The 18,911-nt window shown below is 42.7% G+C and overlaps 1 protein-coding gene across 5 annotated transcripts in view; it reads right to left on the bottom strand.

Annotated features, from left to right (window-relative positions):
• Positions 1 to 13,541: 13,541 nt before the first annotated feature.
• The window catches only part of LOC125382163, a 67,802-nt gene continuing 62,432 nt past the window's right edge, over positions 13,542 to 18,911 (bottom strand). For 4 of the 5 annotated variants that reach the window (XM_048400665.1, XM_048400666.1, XM_048400663.1 and 1 more), the window contains exons 7-9: positions 18,184 to 18,219; positions 17,400 to 17,474; positions 13,542 to 14,963 (exon numbers count right to left, since the gene is read on the bottom strand). In XM_048400665.1, coding sequence (XP_048256622.1) covers positions 14,787 to 14,963; positions 17,400 to 17,474; positions 18,184 to 18,219 — 288 coding nt within the window. In that variant the 3' untranslated portion in view covers positions 13,542 to 14,786. The remainder of the gene's footprint in view (positions 14,964 to 17,399; positions 17,475 to 18,183; positions 18,220 to 18,911) is intronic. The other variant, XM_048400667.1, reaches the window with a different exon arrangement.

Genomic DNA, 18,911 nt, shown 5'->3' with positions numbered 1-18,911 from the left:
TATCGTACTCCAGCGATATATTGTCAATGGAATAGCTAGCATCTTCATTAGCAGATCTGATTACTCTACCGTAGTCATTAAAAGTGAGTTCGTATTCTAACCTATCGCCTAGGGATGCTTGATAAAAGGGCATGTGGGAATCTAGTAATTCAAAGTCTAGGGGAACATAGAATCTGTTACCTATTGCGTCGGCAACGGCCTTATCTTTTTCGTTGGTATCAACACCATTTTCAGCACCCACGCGCAGTCTCAATGTGTTCTTATTACAAATACCTTGGTACTGTAAGTTTTCCCGCTCTTTATCCGTTCTCCAGAGATCCATGTAGCAATAGTATACATCGCTATCGTCGATACTCAAAACCTCATTACCGCTAATTTTAATGGCGATTTTCTTAACGATAGCACGACCTATGTTCTGAACGGGCTCCCTGTTAACGTCTGTAGAAGTCAAACTAATCGTAAACGCTAGTCGGACAGTTCCCGGAACTAACACATCGTGTGCGCCGAGATTAGGAAACCGAACCAGAAGCGTTTGATTCTGATAGATGGTACTAGGGTTATTAGTTATAGTTACAGACTGACGAATTGCTTTGACCCCTAATGGATCTCGAAGTCTACGTTGTGGGTTTAACTTGCGTCCGTATTGCGAAGACATTGTTTATATTGAAATTATGTACCCTATGTTTAATATAAAAATGGCTAATTTTGATATTGATGACTATGATCTAAGTACCTTTGATGATCCGAATCCAATCGAAGAGGGTACTGATGAAACCAGGTTTAGTAGTCTTAACGATGAACTTTTACAATCGTCCGTCAATGATTATTACGATGCCTTAAAAGATGATACCCCAATAGGTCGTGACTATTCAAAGTTTGAGATAGATAGTAAAGGAATATTGCGACTGCGTGACTCTCCGGATATTGATCTTATGCATTCTCGTACTCGTAAGCCCCTAGCCTTGTCTACGATAGCTGCTAAACACGGCATCAGCACTGTTCGTGATAAATTAGGTTTTGTGGACTACCGACGACTTTTCGCGAAGACTACTAAAGTTCTTCGAACCGTGCGTGATGAACTCGTTAATACAGATGATTTGGAAGAAGCCTCTAACGTGGCCTCGAACGGACTCGGAGAAATCTTAGATACCTATTACGATAATTCCACGGTCAGTGTATCACCATATTCGGAGTTCAGTATTAGGGAATTACGAGGTCTTGACAAGGCAATGCGAACAATGCGTGGAGAACTCATCAATAATACAGCCAAGATATCCGAAATCGACAAGCATATAGCTAAAGAGAAAACAAAACTCGAACAGGCGGGTGATGAGTTCAGTAGACGCCGCGTAGCGGAAAGATTGCGTAACTTAGAAGACGAAAGATCGGCCCGCCTCGAAGCTGCTTCCAGTAATAGAAAGGCACTTCGTTCGCAAATCAGTCGTATTCGAGAAACTATCGATCAAGTCCTCAACGATGACACTACACTGGCCGATAAAATTAAAACATTGTTCAGAGAACAGGGAATAACCATTGCCAGTATTTTAACCGCGTTGGGTTTTATTATATCGACTTTGACTCTCTCGTTAACAGGTGGTAGTACAGGTGGAGGCGGATCACCTCCTAGCGATAAAAATGGTATTAAAGAGTGGATAAAAAAGCATTTAAAAGCATTAGGTTCAGCACTGGGAAAGCTCGCTGAGAAAGCCGCGGCTGCACTTCCCAGTATAATAGGGAGTGTTGTTTCCTGGCTATTGAATTTATTAGCTAAGACCACCACTTGGCTTAGTCAAAACTTGTGGGGGTTGATCGTAGCAATTGCAGGGCTGTTGTACGTGTTCGCTAAGAACTATTTAACCACCAAATCATGAGTAAGCCAACCGAGACTCCACCCACTACAAGCGCTGTTTTTTCATCGATATGTTGTTGATTTTTAGCCTCAATATGCGGTGGTACTTGAGCATTAGTAGAAGTTTTAGCGATAGTTGGTGTTTGTGGCTTGACTATTCCCTTTTCGCCCGTGATCGTTTGCGTTATTAATTCGACGTTAATATCTGAATTTATACCTGGTTTTTGTTTATCGGTAGCAATAACAATTTTATTATTATAACCTATCACTTGACCGATCTTAAGTTCCATATTACTCGGAGACATGTATAGCCCCGGTGCATAAACGAAGTCCACTTTGGATTGAGCGTACTGTAATGCATCTTGAAAACGCTTTATAGACGATGGTATGTCAACTGGTGAATTAATGGCGTCCTCCACGTTTGAGACAAACTGTTTTTGCGCATCAAACGCCGTCCCAGTACCGATAATGGACGTTCGTGTTTGCGATTGTGCTCCGAGAATTGCCCACACATAAGTTCTTATCGATTCATTAACTCTTTCAAATCCTGGGTTAGTAAAATTATTTTCCGTTTTATCATTAAGAAATTCATTCCAAGCGTCTGTTGTATCGTTTGGATGCACAAACTTTGTTATAAGATAAGGAATGCCACTCTCAAAGTTCATACGATCTGCTCTAAACTGTTTACTCGAGAGAGCAAAGCCTGAAGGGATCACACCCGCTTTAATTAAATAATCGCTTTTATCTTTAATAGTTCTTTGTCCATTATACGGAATACCTAGACCATGGCTAGGTCCACTAATGCGCCAATCTTTACTCGTAGAAACATTAAATTCATTACAAATACGTTCGAAGGCCCTCTTATTATAATGATTATTTGCATGATTCCATGCTGGATCCATCGGTAATGGAGCACTAATTTCTTTAAGTATACGTCTAATCTGATAGTACACGTGAAATAATATAACAGACTTATATAGTTTAAATCCTGGGGCATTAACAGATACGCCACATCCCGTTGTGGCACACCATACGGCAAAGTTTAACTGATTCTGCCAAAATTGCATCGGACGGTTAAACCAATCGTCAATCATTTTATCGTTAGTTGCCGTGAAACTGTATTTTTCAAAGATATCGTGGAATTTAACGGTAAACTCAGCACCGGAGGCAGTTACTATAATCGATTGATTAGTAATGTGAGTCGATTTCATATTTAAGTTATGATATAGTATCATTGTATATTTAATATGTATGTTACACTACCTGGAATAACAAATGGTCAGTCTATTGAACTGCTTCATACTATCGATAACTGGGATGGACAACTCGAAGTCGCACTATGCGATGTAACGTATTACCCGCTGTGGACCAATATAAGTGCTGCGAGAGATAATAATGAGATATTTATATTAGATGACCAAGATAGAATTAATAATATTATTACTATACCTGATGGGTATTACAGCATAAGCTCACTCAATGATTATTTTAAGGATGATGATGAATTTGATAATACTGGTAAAATTAGTATCACACAAAATGAGGTGACTGGGAAAGTGAAAGTCATCAATGGATACGGAAAAATAATTATTAGTGATAACTTAGGATACACAATTGGATTGGGAAAGGGAGTAACATTATCACGCGGCTCATCAGTGGCTGGAAATTATGAATTACCCTATTTAGTTCCCTATAAAGAGTTGTTCATTCATCTTGATCAAATAAGCACGACGGATAATATTCAACAAGAAAGTCCTTCAACTCTTCTCAGAAGTGTTCCAGTGAAAAATGAAAAATATAATAGCGGTAGAACGGAATCTTTCTCGTTATTACAATATAAAAAATTGCAGCGGGGTATTATTTCAGACCTTAAAATTTCTGTATTAGATGTAAAACACCAACCAGTACATATAGGATACTTAAGTGTAACACTCCATATTATATAATGGTTGATTCCATATTTAAGTTATGATATAGTATCATTGTATATTTAATATGTATGTTACACTCCCGGGAATAACAAATGGCCAGTCTATTGAACTGCTTCATACTATCGATAACTCGGATGGACAACTCGAAGTCGCTCTATGCGATGTAACATATTACCCACTGTGGACCAATATAAGTGCTGCGAGAGGTAATAATAAGATATGGATATTAGATGAACAAAATATTATTGAAAAATTCATTATTATACCTGATGGGTATTACAGCGTATGCTCACTCAATGATGAAATTTTTAAGTCTAATAGAATTAGTCTAACACAAAATGAGTCCAATGGAATGTTGAAATTTGACACTGGAGAAAAAGGTGTACGGATTGTAGGGAACTTATCAGCTACACTTGGATTTACACGCGGAATTTTATCAATATTCAAGGCAACATTTGATGGAGAGACATTGTCCGATGTAGTTCCCTATAAAGAGTTGTGTATCCATCTTGATCAAATCAGTACGACAAATAATATTCAACTAGAAAGTCCTTCAACTTTGCTCAGAAGTGTTCCAGTGAAAAATGAAAAATATAATAGCGGTAGAACGGAATCTTTCTCGTTATTACAATATAAAAAATTGAAGCGGGGTATTATTTCAGACCTTAAAATTTCTATATTAGATGTAAAACACCAACCAGTACATATAGGATACTTAAGTGTAACACTCCATATTATATAATGGTTGATTCCATATTTAAGTTATGATATAGTATCATTGTATATTTAATATGTATGTTACACTCCCGGGAATAACAAATGGCCAGTCTATTGAACTGCTTCATACTATCGATAACTCGGATGGACAACTCGAAGTCGCTCTATGCGACGTAACATATTACCCACTGTGGACCAATATAAGTGCTGCGAGAGGTAATAATAAGATATGGATATTAGATGAACAAAATATTATTGAAAAATTCATTATTATACCTGATGGGTATTACAGCGTATGCTCACTCAATGATGAAATTTTTAAGTCTAATAGAATTAGTCTAACACAAAATGAGTCCAATGGAATGTTGAAATTTGACACTGGAGAAAAAGGTGTACGGATTGTAGGGAACTTATCAGCTACACTTGGATTTACACGCGGAATTTTATCAATATTCAAGGCAACATTTGATGGAGAGACATTGTCCGATGTAGTTCCCTATAAAGAGTTGTGTATCCATCTTGATCAAATCAGTACGACAAATAATATTCAACTAGAAAGTCCTTCAACTTTGCTCAGAAGTGTTCCAGTGAAAAATGAAAAATATAATAGCGGTAGAACGGAATCTTTCTCGTCATTACAATATAAAAAATTGAAGCGTGGTATTATTTCAGACCTCAAAATTTCTATATTAGATGTAAAACATCAACCTGTACATATAGGATACTTAAGTGTAACACTCCATATTAAAAATAATGGTTGATGCATCAGGCCCTGGAACAGTAAGACAATGTAATACAATTGCGCTTTCCGATCTCGGAGACACAGAAGGATTTGATAAACCCGGTTACAATGGTAAGTTATACGCTTTACACTTACACGATAATGTATACAAGCGGAAAGAAGTCACATTCACGGGTAATCTAGGAGATTTAAGCGATGTCGATGTTAGTAGACTCCTTAAAAACACTTCGTACAATATTACTCGCAACGATGATAATAAATGGACTATGGTCGAAGCAAACATCGAGTGGCTACTGAATATCGTCATTATCCCACCTTATGTGATGATGGGTAAGGGACATAATTTAACTAAGATAATAAATAGTGGCATCGTACTCGCGGCTTATATCCCGTCAAAACGAAAAAGTGTGTTGGTTACTCCCCTGCCAGAAAACCCAGGTCATATGTTATATAGTCGTCCGTCCTTAAAAAACATTAGTTTAAATTTGGTTACTGAATTCGAAGATATTAAAGTTAACCTGAGTGCAATACCTAATATTTCTACGCTTATTATTGAAGTCTTGTTCGGAGATGTACCGGTAGATGCCTTCGAAATATTACCAGGTCTATCGATTAAATGGCTCAAGAATCACGAGCGTCAACGTTGCAGTATTATTCATATCGGAGCATCGCCCGTTGCAACCCTCGAGGGGGTCCAAATTATTAAAAGTGGTAGTATTTCTCTTTCTAAGATATTCTTGCCGTATAATATACATTTAATAAGGTTGATGTATAGTCTCAAAACATTTAAGCAAGACCAATTAAAGACTATTATATGATCGTTATATACACTATGAGTTTATATCCGGCGCTCAATGAAGCATTTGAAAAGATGGAAACTGTTGATGGATTTCGATTACATCAAATAAGCGACATAAAACATCGAATAGAGAAGGATAGGGAGTCGAGACTTGGATTGTATAAAAGGTATCGCAGAGCATTGAATGCTCTGGACGGAGTTCACACCGCTCTTATAGTATCTGGCATGGGACTCGGTGTAGCGGGTATCGGTTTACTATCAACTATAATCGCCGCGCCTATCGTGCTCGGCATGGAAATAACCGCTGGAGTATCGGGACTGGCAGGAATAGCGATAAAATTCATTTCTCGTAGGTTACAAAAGAAAGCATTAAAACACGATAGTATTCGGATACTCGCCGAAGCAAAGTTGAACAGCATTGAGGATCATATTTCGACAGCAATGGCCGATAGTAAGATATCCGAGGATGAGTTTCGTTTAGTGCTGTCGGAGCTTAACAAATACAATAAAATGAAGCAGGAGATTCGATCAAAATCTCGTAAGACCAGTGGTATTAGCGAAGACGAGAAAAAAAAGTTCATAGAAGAGGGGGGGCAACAAGCTCGTCAATTATTCCGTGTCAAAACCAAAGAACTGGTTGGAGATTAAAAATAGATTGCTTACTATCGTGTGATTACATTTAGACAAATGCTAACATAAATATATAATAATGGAGAAAGCTATTCAATGGAAAGAATTACCACAAGGTTTTTATTATATCAGTGATGCCAAACCAACCAAATACGGTTATCAATTGTTTCTTATCAATTTACAAAAAGAGTGTAGTTATATAGTCTGGTCTCCTAGTAAAATGAACGAAGAACTTAATAAAAATGTTGAATATCGCTTTATCGATAAATATAATGAAGAATATTTTTATTACCATTTAGGCTCATCTAAAGCAATGATTGGCCCCAGGTATTGGTGAGCTAGAGCCAATCTCATGACTATCGTTAAATCGCATCATCATTTTGGCATAAAAAATTCCTCCTGTAGTAGCAGTATAGGTATATAAATCCAACTCCAGTGGAAGTGGTCCAGAACCCCTATTACCTATACTACTTAACCATTGTAATAGGCATTGCCATGACTATGATTGCCATATTATTTTGCACTGTGAAATGTTTATGCCTGACTGAAATAATTTCTTCTCATGCCTGATTGATAAACTTGATGTAGATGTATACTTGAAAATAGGTATGCTTGACGATGATGATATGCTTTCATTCTTTCTCGGTGCAGATGTCCATGACTTGACTAACGAACATGATTAAGACACTTGGCAAAGCATCATACTGTCTTTCTGCCACTTCATATGGAAGTTAAAGAAACACCTTATGTATTTCTACTAGATACCTTACTGATCTCAAAATGTACATTGTAAATTATTTATTCATAGCAGTGTATACGATGATTTCATTGTATATAGTCAAGTAATTTCATTGATGTATTGTTAATAATGTATTTGCCCATGTAAAATCTTCGGATTCAACTCTGGAGGAAATAAAGAAATTCATTCATCCATTCATTATCACAGGTGGAAGTATGACAGATAAACACATGGTTGATGTCTATATCACAGGTGGAAGTATGACAGATAAACACATTGTTGATGTCTATATCACAGGTGGAAGTATGACAGATAAACACATGGTTGATGTCTATATCACAGGTATTATACAGTCACTCACAGTAATCGTGAATCAGTCACTTGTTGGTAGGTTGTATGCAGTGTCCTGATCGATGCATCGGCGGTCCACGCAACAAGTACATAAGCCTCGCCGTGAAAGCGGGGTCGTCGTCGTCCCTGTTCGGGTGCCATTTTGTCCAGGTTCAGGCTTCTAGTCGGCCCAGACAAGTATTGAAGACGGAGTTTCTTTAAAATGTATTTATTTGCCTGTAACATGAAATGTCAACATGGGAAAAGTGTTGCTGTCGGCCAATCCTACCAGGCTGACAGGTGACAATTGACTGTGCGTTCAAATTGACGTCACAGGTAGAAGCCCGTGAATTTGGCGTTAAGCCAGGTACGGGTAGCACGTACAACTCATTACATGCAGACACTGGAGAAGCAGCCTTACGATGGATAAAAGAAGAAATAAGTCTGCCGGCATCTGTCCTGTGATGACTCACCTTAAACACATGTGCCGATAACAGACAGCTGTCGTCAGGTTTCGCATCAGAACTGATAATATAATTTAACTAACAGATGCGACATAGCAAATCAGTGGTGAGTATGATGGTATTTTCGCTCACCAGCCTTCAAAGTGAATCAGCGAGTGTTCAACTAGCCATGGAGGATTTGGAGAATTCGTTCACGGTCGTTATTGGTAAACCAAAATTCAATGTTCTGGGTAGGGTTATGATTTTTCACGAAACAATGTTGGTGTGAATAAAGAAGTCACTTTCAAAAGACTTGTTATACTCAGCCTTCAACCCATTTTATTGAATGGTAAATGTATACATTTACAGCGAAATATCAACACAATATTGAGCATCCTGTACTATAAATGTATACATTTACAGCGAAATATAAACACAATATTGAGCATCCTGTACTATAAATGTATACATTTACAGCGACATATAGAGACAATATTGAGCATCCTGTACAATAAATGTATACATTAACAGCGACATATAAACACAATATTGAGCATCCTGTACTATAAATGTATACATTAACAGCGAAATATAAACACAATATTGAGCATCCTGTACTATAAATGTATACATTTACAGCGACATATAAACACAATATTGAGCATCCTGTACAATAAATGTATACATTAACAGCGACATATAAACACAATATTGAGCATCCTGTACTATAAATGTATACATTAACAGCGAAATATAAACACAATATTGAGCATCCTGTACTATAAATGTATACATTTACAGCGATATATAAACACAATATTGAGCATCCTGTACTATAAATGTATACATTTAAAGCGAAATATAAACACAATATTGAGCATCCTGTACTATAAATGTATACATTAACAGCGAAATACAAACACAAATTTGAGAATCCTGCACAAAATGTATACATTAACAGCGACATATAAACACAATATTGAGCATCCTGTACTATAAATGTATACATTAACAGCGAAATACAAACACAAATTTGAGAATCCTGCACAAAATGTATACATTAACAGCGAAATATAAACACAATATTGAGCATCCTGTACAATAAATGTATGCTCATACAGACTTTACAAGTTTGTCCCACTCAAAAGTTTAGACAGTTTAAACCATAGGTCAGGTCCGACTTTCCCATCAACGATCAATGCTGCACATTGTGACATGACCATAAACTATATTATCCCTGTCGAGTTTCCAAAGAACACGTGGGAAGATAATTATGTGATGTGATTCAGTACATGACACTTTTTGTGTATACAAAACGTTGCGTTTGAACGTTCCATGTAATGGGTACTTTTCAGACACAGTGCTCTACCAGCAGATTGCTCCATGCAGCGTCGATGGAGATTGTGGTTACTCAGACTCCAGGTGTGTCGACGGCACCTGCCAGTGTATCCTTGGGGTCCCATACAATCCCAGGGAAAATAGATGTGTCGTATGTAAGTATGTTTGTTTGTTTTGTTCTGTGTTTTGTAAACATTATGTACAAGGGGGCAATGACTCCAGAAATGAACAACGATCCCACTATCGGGGTTCAATGAAACACAATGAGTTAACGAGCCTGATCATGCTAAACAATTCAGTCGCTCAAAACAAGGTGGGGATTATATATAAGAAAACTATAAACACATATGATATATTTGATTTCCTGACCAAGTCATTAAACACTGACCAAAATGATCATATTTCTCAACGTTTATCTTTACTTATCGTGTGTTGCTTTTATGTACTTGTAAGCAGAAGAATCTCTGCACTTGAACACATCAGACGTAATCCAAAATTAATGTATCATTTGTAGTTTCAACACAATCAGTAAATGCGTTATCGTGTCACTGGAATGGCCGGTCCATTACCCGATTGTCTGGTTTCATTACATGCTGTCAGGGCAACTCAGGAGTAATTCTGTGGGGCGTCAGACAATAAGCTTCTACTGTCTGTCAGTTGTGTGGGTGCTACTGGTGCTACAGGTGCTACTGGTGCTACTGGTGTTACTGGTACTACTGGTACTGCCGGTGCTTCTGGTGCTACTGGTGTTACTGGTGCTTCTGGTGTTACTGGTGCTACTGGTGCTTCTGGTGCTTCTGGTGCTACCGGTGCTACTGGTGCTTCTGGTGCTTCTGGTGCTACTGGTGCTACTGGTGCTACCGGTGCTACCGGTGCTACTGGTGCTACCGGTGCTACTGGTGCTACTGGTGCTACTGGTGCTTCTGGTGCTACTGGTGCTACTGGTGCTTCTGGTGCTACTGGTGCTACTGGTGCTACTGGTGCTTCTGGTGCTACTGGTGCTACTGGTGTTACTGGTGCTACAGGTGCTACTGGTGTTACTGGTGCTACAGGTGCTACTGGTGCTACTGGTGCTACTGGTGCTACTGGTGCTACTGGTGCTACTGGTGCTACCGGTGCTATCGGTGCTACTGGTGTTACTGGTGCTACCGGTGCTACTGGTGCTACTGGTGCTACTGGTGCTTCTGGTGCTACCGGTGCTACCGGTGCTTCTGGTGCTACTGGTGCTACCGGTGCTACCGGTGCTTCTGGTGCTTCTGGTGCTACTGGTGCTTCTGGTGCTACTGGTGCTTCTGGTGCTTCTGGTGCTACCGGTGCTACAGGTGCTTCTGGTGCTTCTGGTGCTACTGGTGCTACCGGTGCTACCGGTGCTACCGGTGCTTCTGGTGCTTCTGGTGCTTCTGGTGCTACTGGTGCTACTGGTGCTTCTGGTGCTACTGGTGCTACTGGTGCTACTGGTGCTTCTGGTGTTACTGGTGCTACTGGTGCTACTGGTGTTACTGGTGCTACAGGTGCTACTGGTGTTACTGGTGCTTCTGGTGTTACTGGTGCTACTGGTGCTACTGGTGCTACTGGTGCTACTGGTGCTTCTGGTGTTACTGGTGCTACTGGTGCTACTGGTGTTACTGGTGCTACAGGTGCTACTGGTGTTACTGGTGCTTCTGGTGTTACTGGTGCTACTGGTGCTACTGGTGTTACTGGTGCTACTGGTGCTACTGGTGCTACTGGTGCTACTGGTGCTTCTGGTGCTTCTGGTGTTACTGGTGCTACTGGTGCTTCTGGTGCTTCTGGTGCTACTGGTGCTACTGGTGCTACTGGTGCTACCGGTGCTACCGGTGCTACTGGTGCTACCGGTGCTACTGGTGCTACCGGTGCTACTGGTGCTACCGGTGCTACCGGTGCTTCTGGTGCTACTGGTGCTACTGGTGCTTCTGGTGCTACTGGTGCTACTGGTGCTTCTGGTGTTACTGGTGCTACTGGTGCTACTGGTGCTACCGGTGCTACCGGTGCTACCGGTGCTACTGGTTCTACAGGTGCTACTGGTGCTACTGGTGCTTCTGGTGCTACCGGTGCTACCGGTGCTACTGGTTCTACCGGTGCTACCGGTGCTACCGGTTCTACAGGTGTTACTGGTGCTACTGGTGCTACCGGTGCTACTGGTGCTACCGGTGCTATCGGTGCTACTGGTGCTACTGGTGCTTCTGGTGTTACTGGTGCTACTGGTGCTACTGGTGTTACTGGTGCTACTGGTGCTACTGGTGCTACTGGTGCTACGGGTGCTTCTGGTGCTTCTGGTGTTACTGGTGCTACTGGTGCTTCTGGTGCTTCTGGTGCTACTGGTGCTACTGGTGCTACTGGTGCTACCGGTGCTACCGGTGCTACTGGTGCTACCGGTGCTACCGGTGCTACCGGTGCTACTGGTGCTACCGGTGCTACTGGTGCTTCTGGTGCTACTGGTGCTACTGGTGCTTCTGGTGCTACTGGTGCTACTGGTGCTTCTGGTGTTACTGGTGCTACTGGTGCTACTGGTGCTACCGGTGCTACCGGTGCTACCGGTGCTACTGGTTCTACAGGTGCTACTGGTGCTACTGGTGCTACTGGTGCTTCTGGTGCTACCGGTGCTACCGGTGCTACTGGTTCTACCGGTGCTACCGGTGCTACCGGTTCTACAGGTGTTACTGGTGCTACTGGTGCTACCGGTGCTACTGGTGCTACCGGTGCTATCGGTGCTACTGGTGCTACTGGTGCTACTGGTGCTACCGGTGCTACTGGTGCTTCTGGTGCTACTGGTGCTACTGGTGCTACCGGTGCTATCGGTGCTACAGGTGCTACTGGTGCTACTGGTGCTACCGGTGCTATCGGTGCTACTGGTGCTACTGGTGCTACCGGTGCTACTGGTGCTACTGGTGCTACCGGTGCTATCGGTGCTACTGGTGCTACTGGTGCTACTGGTGCTACCGGTGCTACCGGTGCTACTGGTTCTACCGGTGCTACCGGTGCTACTGGTGCTACTGGTTCTACAGGTGCTACTGGTGCTACTGGTGCTACTTGTGCTACTGGTGCTACCGGTGCTACTGGTGCTACTGGTGCTACTGGTGCTATCGGTGCTACTGGTGCTACTGGTGCTACTGGTGCTAATTTGGGAAAGAATGTTTTAAAAATTTGCTGAAAAACACCAATGTTTCCCAAAATCCACAAAGCACGTGCAAAGAACGACAGAGAACATGAAGGCTGTATTCGTGAGATGTGTTCTTTACTTTTTTTGAACAAGTTGGCATCTTTGTTTCAAAGTGGCAAATCAGTTAATGTTGGTAACGTTTCTTTTGGCCCTCAGTTTAGCTTGAGATGACAGTGTTGTCCTGCTTGGTGTGACTATCGCCACCTTGCTAACGTATAAAAGCCACATTGCTGAAATATGCAGAAAGGCCACAAAACAACTAGCAGTATTGAGACGCATGCTCCGTAACCTCACCAGGCAGGGGAAGATTGTTATTTGCAAAACCTTCACAATATCTAAGTTTAATTACAGTCCCTCTTCGGAGCTTCTGAAATAATGGCTCTAACTTTCTTTATGTCAATAGCTTAAAGGACATGGCTCGGGAATTGTTCAAAATTGTCGCAAAGAATTCCAAGTTGCATTCAAAACTTTATAACCTTAAAACAACCGCCCTTTACCCTCACGCAGGAAATAACGGCGGAGAACCCCCTGGATAAATCCTCAACTTTAGAGCTAAAGTCGTTTGCATATGAGGCTTCTCGGGGCGAGAATAGTCGCCCGAATGCTGCTATGTTTTTTTAATTCTTATTCACTCTATAGTTCCTGTACATCCCCTGCCCGTGTTATTGTTTTATGTCATGCCGGGAAAATATCTCTGAAGAGTGAGTGAGTGAGTCGGGTTTAACGCCGCTTTTAACAGTATTCCAGTTATATCACGGCGTGTCAGCTTAATGTGGGAGGATACCCCGAAGTGATGCAGGTCTCAGACGTTTACTACTTCGGTTAACCCACAAGCACGGGTATGCTGAGACAAACCTAGAAACACAATCGGGGCGAACCGGGATTCGAAACCACAATCATAGGTTTCTGGCGTGGCCAAGGGACGCAACTCTGCACAGCGACCCGTGCCCCCACTCTGAAGAGCTAAATATGTATTTGTTTTCCCCATAACTGACGTTAATTAAATATTCTTGTATCTTGTATCATGTATCTTATAATACCCAAACAGTTGAAGTTTCATAACAGTTGCAACTCAAAGCGTTTCATGCATGAATATATATATTTATGACATTCACTTCATTTTACCATTTGTTCAAATAGTTTCATATGCATAATAAAGAATATGTCAATGAGCTTTATCTGCAAAAACTTTCAGAAACAACAAGTGTTAGACATATAGGCATTAGTGTCAGACATTTGACAAGAATTTATAATCATACGAATGATGACCTTCACCTTTGATGTCCTTCACCTTTACATAGCTGACCCAAAGCAAAAGATGTTCTGTGACAGGTTGAGAATAGAGATATTTCATAAATTTGGAGATCATGTAAAACACTTATTTATGTGTTGTTGTTTTTCTAATGACCTTGATCATTGATAAGACAGGTCACTACTTTCTGTTTTATATTTAATTAAAGAACGAGGTAGTCCACTCCCATTATACTTGTCAAAGATGTGTACAATCTGCCCACTGTCCCGGGGTGTTAGCCAAACATGCGTCGGATTTCGCAGTTTGATGTAGTGAGGTATGGTTAAGTGGCAAATCAGGGGATTGTTGAGCAAAGAGTATCTGCTTGACGTGTTTGATTCGCATTCAAACTGGGCGTTTCTTATATAGTATTTCTTAAGTTAAGGTAAGCGCGGGACATTCCGGTGCCGTGTACGCTATCTGACTTACAGTACAACATCACAGTAACAAACTACTGCGTCATCAACATGAACGATAAAAACATCATGCAATCAATGAAACTGAACACAACACAATGCTGCACGGATATATGCACTAGCCCGTGCATTCGTAATACACATTTCTTTTCTCGGTCAACAATAGGTCCGCCCGTGACTCAGGAACCAAACAGATGTTCTGTGACATCCAACAGCAACTAACGATGACATACATATTGAAGAAGTGAATAACACACATGGCGACCTTGTCATGTCCAGACGCCCAGGTTCACGCCCGCATCCTGAATGTCACAACACCTTCTACCTTCTCACCGTCAACCCATAGGCCATTGTCAGTATGTCTGTTTACGCTGAGCCTGAACTCACACGACTTCCGGTGGGATGGCCGTAAGTTTCCCGACATGCTCTTGCTCTACAAACTGACACATACACAGAGCATGGCGGACGTGTCTGACATCATCTTTGACCTTCAGATGACCCCGTTGATAGGCAGTGGTGTAGGCTTCGCTGGAGCGGCACAAAAGATCCATCGCCTGATCCTGAAATGGGAGAAATATCAGAATGAGTATTTTATCATCAAACCTATCACGCTGACTATGTGCTTGGAATAGTGGAGTGAATGTTGTTTTACACAGCAGTCAGCAACTTTCCATCTGTATCGCAGAGGCCTGTGTATTGATTGTGGACCAGAGAAACGACCCACGTCATCGAGGTCTTACCACTCGACCCTTTGTATTCCCATCTAACAAAATGCACACAAAAAACGTGACCACAGAGAATTATCTCGATTATCTGCCGAAACAGATTCCAAATAGAGATGACAATTATATGAACGGCTCAGTGAAAATCAATGATGACAACAGGTGTTCGCGAAAGCCATGAATGATAACCAACAAATCCAGGACGTATGACTGGTGTAGCTGAGCATTGTAGCAGGCACTGGTCTAGTGGATTGGTGTAGCTGAGCCTTGTAGCAGGCACTGGTCTAGTGGACTGGTGTAGCTGAGCTTTGTAGCAGGCACTGCTCTAGTGGACTGGTGTAGCTGAGCCTTGTAGCAGGCACTGGTCTAGTGGACTTGTGTAGCTGAGCTTTGTAGCAGGTACTGGGACGGACGTATGACTGGTGTAGCTGAGCCTTGTAGCAGGCACTGGTCTAGTGGACTGGTGTAGCTGAGCTTTGTAGCAGGCACTGGTCTAGTGGACTGGTGTAGCTGAACCTTGTAGCAGGCACTGGTCTAGTGGACTTGTGTAGCTGAGCTTTGTAGCAGGTACTGGGACGGACGCATGACTGGTGTAGCTGAGCTTTGTAGCAGGCACTGGTCTAGTGGACTGGTGTAGCTGAGCTTTGTAGCAGGCACTGGTCTAGTGGACTGGTGTAACTGAGCTTTGTAGCAGGCACTGGTCTAGTGGACTGGTGTAGCTGAGCTTTGTAGCAGGTACTGGTCTAGTGGACTGGTGTAGCTGAGCTTTGTAGCAGGCACTGGTCTAGTGGACTGGTGTAGCTGAGCCTTGTAGCAGGTACTGGTCTAGTGGACTGGTGAAGCTGAGCTTTGTAGCAGGCACTGGTCTAGTGGACTGGTGTAGCTGAGCTTTGAAGCAGGCGCTGGTCTAGTGGACTGGTGTAGCTGAGCCTTGTAGCAGGCACTGGTCTAGTGGACTGGTGTAGCTGAGCCTTGTAGCAGGCACTGGTCTAGTGGACTGGTGTAGCTGAGCTTTGTAGCAAGCACTGGTCTAGTGGACTGGTTCATCTCAGAGAGAGTTGTGTGTGTTCGTGTGTTGTGTGGGGTTGTGTGTTGTGTAGGATTGTGTTTAATGTAGGAGTGGCTGTTGTGTGGGGTTGTGCGCTGTGTGGGGTTGTGTGTGTTCGTGTGTTGTGTGCTGTGTGGGGTTGTGTGTGTTCGTGTGTTGTGTGGGGTTGTGCGCTGTGTGGGGTTGTGTGTGTTCGTGTGTTGTGTGGGGTTGTGCGCTGTGTGGGGTTGTTTGTGTTTGTGTGTTGTGTGGGGTTGTGCGCTGTGTGGGGTTGTGTGTGTTCGTGTGTTGTGTGGGGTTGTGCGCTGTGTGGGGTTGTGTGTGGTCGTGTGTTGTGTGTGGTTGTGTGTGTTCGTGTGTTGTGTTGGGTTGTGTGTGTTGTGTGGGGTTGTGTGTGTTCGTGTGTTGTGTCGGGTTGTGTGTGTTCGTGTGTTGTGTGGGGTTGTGCGCTGTGTGGGGTTGTGTGTGTTCGTGTGTTGTGTGGGATTGTGCGTTGTGTGGGGTTGTGTGTGTTCGTGTGTTGTGTGTGTTCGTGTGTTGTGTGTGGTTGTGTGTGTTCGTGTGTTGTGTGGGGTTGTGTGTGTTGTGTGGGGTTGTGTGTGTTCGTGTGTTGTGTGGGGTTGTGTGTGTTCGTGTGTTGTGTGGGGTTGTGTGTGTTCATGTGATGTGTGTGTTCGTGTGTTCGTGTGGGGTTGTGTGTGTTCGTGTGTTGTGTGGGGTTGTGCGCTGTGTGGGGTTGTGTGTGTTCGTGTGTTGTGGGGGATTGTGCGTTGTGTGGGGTTGTGTGGGGTTGTGCACTGTGTGGGGTTGTGTGTGTTCGTGTGTTGTGTGGGGTTGTGTGTGTTCGTGTGTTTTGTGCTGTGTGGGGTTGTGTGTGTTCGTGTGTTGTGTGGGGTTGTGCGCTGTGTGGGGTTGTGTGGGGTTTTGCACTGTGTGGGGTTGTGTGTGTTCGTGTGTTGTGTGGGGTTGTGTGTGTTCGTGTGTTGTGTGGGGTTGTGCGCTGTGTGGGGTTGTGTGGGGTTGTGCACTGTGTGGGGTTGTGTGTGTTCGTGTGTTGTGTGGGGTTGTGTGTGTTCGTGTGTTGTGTGTGTTCGTGTGTTGTGTAGGGTTGTGTGCAGCCAGGCCAGTACTAACTAACAGGAGCTCCTCCACTGATCTGGGATCATCCACTGAAAGGTGAGAAGGAGGAGCTGAAAAGTTTCTTCACATATGTGAAGTTTACTCACAGACACTGATGATGAATCCGGCTGAAGTGAAGTTCCTGGGTTGGATGTCATGGCCAATATTCCTTCCAGATGTTTCTGCCAGAGTACACGTAATATATTGAAGGAGTTTTAACTTTGGAAAACCTTAATGTATCTGCGTGCTTGTAAATATTTGTAAATGGACAGCCCAGTTATTATTTTCAAAACGTCAATCCCAGAAAATAAGTCTTATTTTATAATAACTGTTTCTCTTAAATGATCATAATCAACTTTCCGTGGAACCAGTTTATACCTGGAAATTATTTACTCAATGAAATTCTTCCAGGTTTTATAAACCAAGCACAAAAGGAAGTTTTACAATCAGACAATCAAACATATTCTTCACATTTGTAAAGTACATGGGCACCTGACAGCTACTTATTGACTTTACTTTCAAGCATTCTCATTTTACAAATCTCCGAACGGTAAAGACATCTCTGAACTCTTCAAACTACTAGCTGACGCTGGGGTAGTAGGAGTTACCTCCCCCTGGAACCACTACTTCATTTCCTTTAAATACCACATTCAATTATTCATAAACCAAAATACCCATGACATGGATGCAACATCTTCTGTTGAATGTTCAACAGTTTGTTGTTTTGGTTTGTTAGTAGTGTGTTACATCCTGACATGTCACGACAGAACACATAGTACACACTGTTACCTGATATCTGGTTGGAGATCAGACAGTTACTGGTAACTAAACATATGTGTCCTCTTCTTACGGAAACAACACATGTGTATGACTTTGTGGTATTATACTTACCCTACATTCCAACATATCGAAGAACCAGAAGGTTAGCTGAAACAGACAGAGTCAGATGACAGGGATGGTGGTACATCGGCCTTGGCGCAGTACTACTTGTTACTACTCGACATAAGCTATAGTACTAAACAACAGGGTGGTAGGATACCTTGGCAGTGGCACTACACGACCAGGTTGAAGGATACCTTGGCAGTGGCACTACATGACAGGGTGGAAGGATACCTTGGCAGTGGCACTACACGACATGGTGGAAGGATACATTGGCAGTGGCACTACACGACCAGGTGGAAGGATACCTTGGCAGTGGCACTACACGACAGGGTGGAAGGATACCTTGGCAGTGGCACTACATGACAGGGTGGAAGGATACCTTGGCAGTGGCACTACATGACAGGGTGGAAGGATACCTTGGCAGTGGCACTACATGACAGGGTGGAAGGATACCTTGGAAGCGGCACTACACGACCAGGTTGAAGGATACCTTGGCAGTGGCACTACATGACAGGGTGGAAGGATACCTTGGCAGTGGCACTACACGACATGGTGGAAGGATACATTGGCAGTGGCACTACACGACCAGGTTGAAGGATACCTTGGCAGTGGCACTACACGACCAGGTGGAAGGATACCTTGGCAATGGCACTACACGACAGGGTGGAAGGATACCTTGGCAGTGGCACTACATGACAGGGTGGAAGGATACCTTGGCAGTGGCACTACACGACCAG

The sequence above is a fragment of the Haliotis rufescens genome, unplaced genomic scaffold, assembly GCF_023055435.1.
Source record: "Haliotis rufescens isolate VD_foot unplaced genomic scaffold, xgHalRufe1.0.p SCAF_2, whole genome shotgun sequence".
Classification (NCBI taxonomy): Eukaryota; Metazoa; Mollusca; class Gastropoda; order Lepetellida; family Haliotidae; genus Haliotis; species Haliotis rufescens.
Note: the sequence above shows the minus strand (reverse complement) of the source record. Positions and strands in the feature narration are given on the sequence as shown.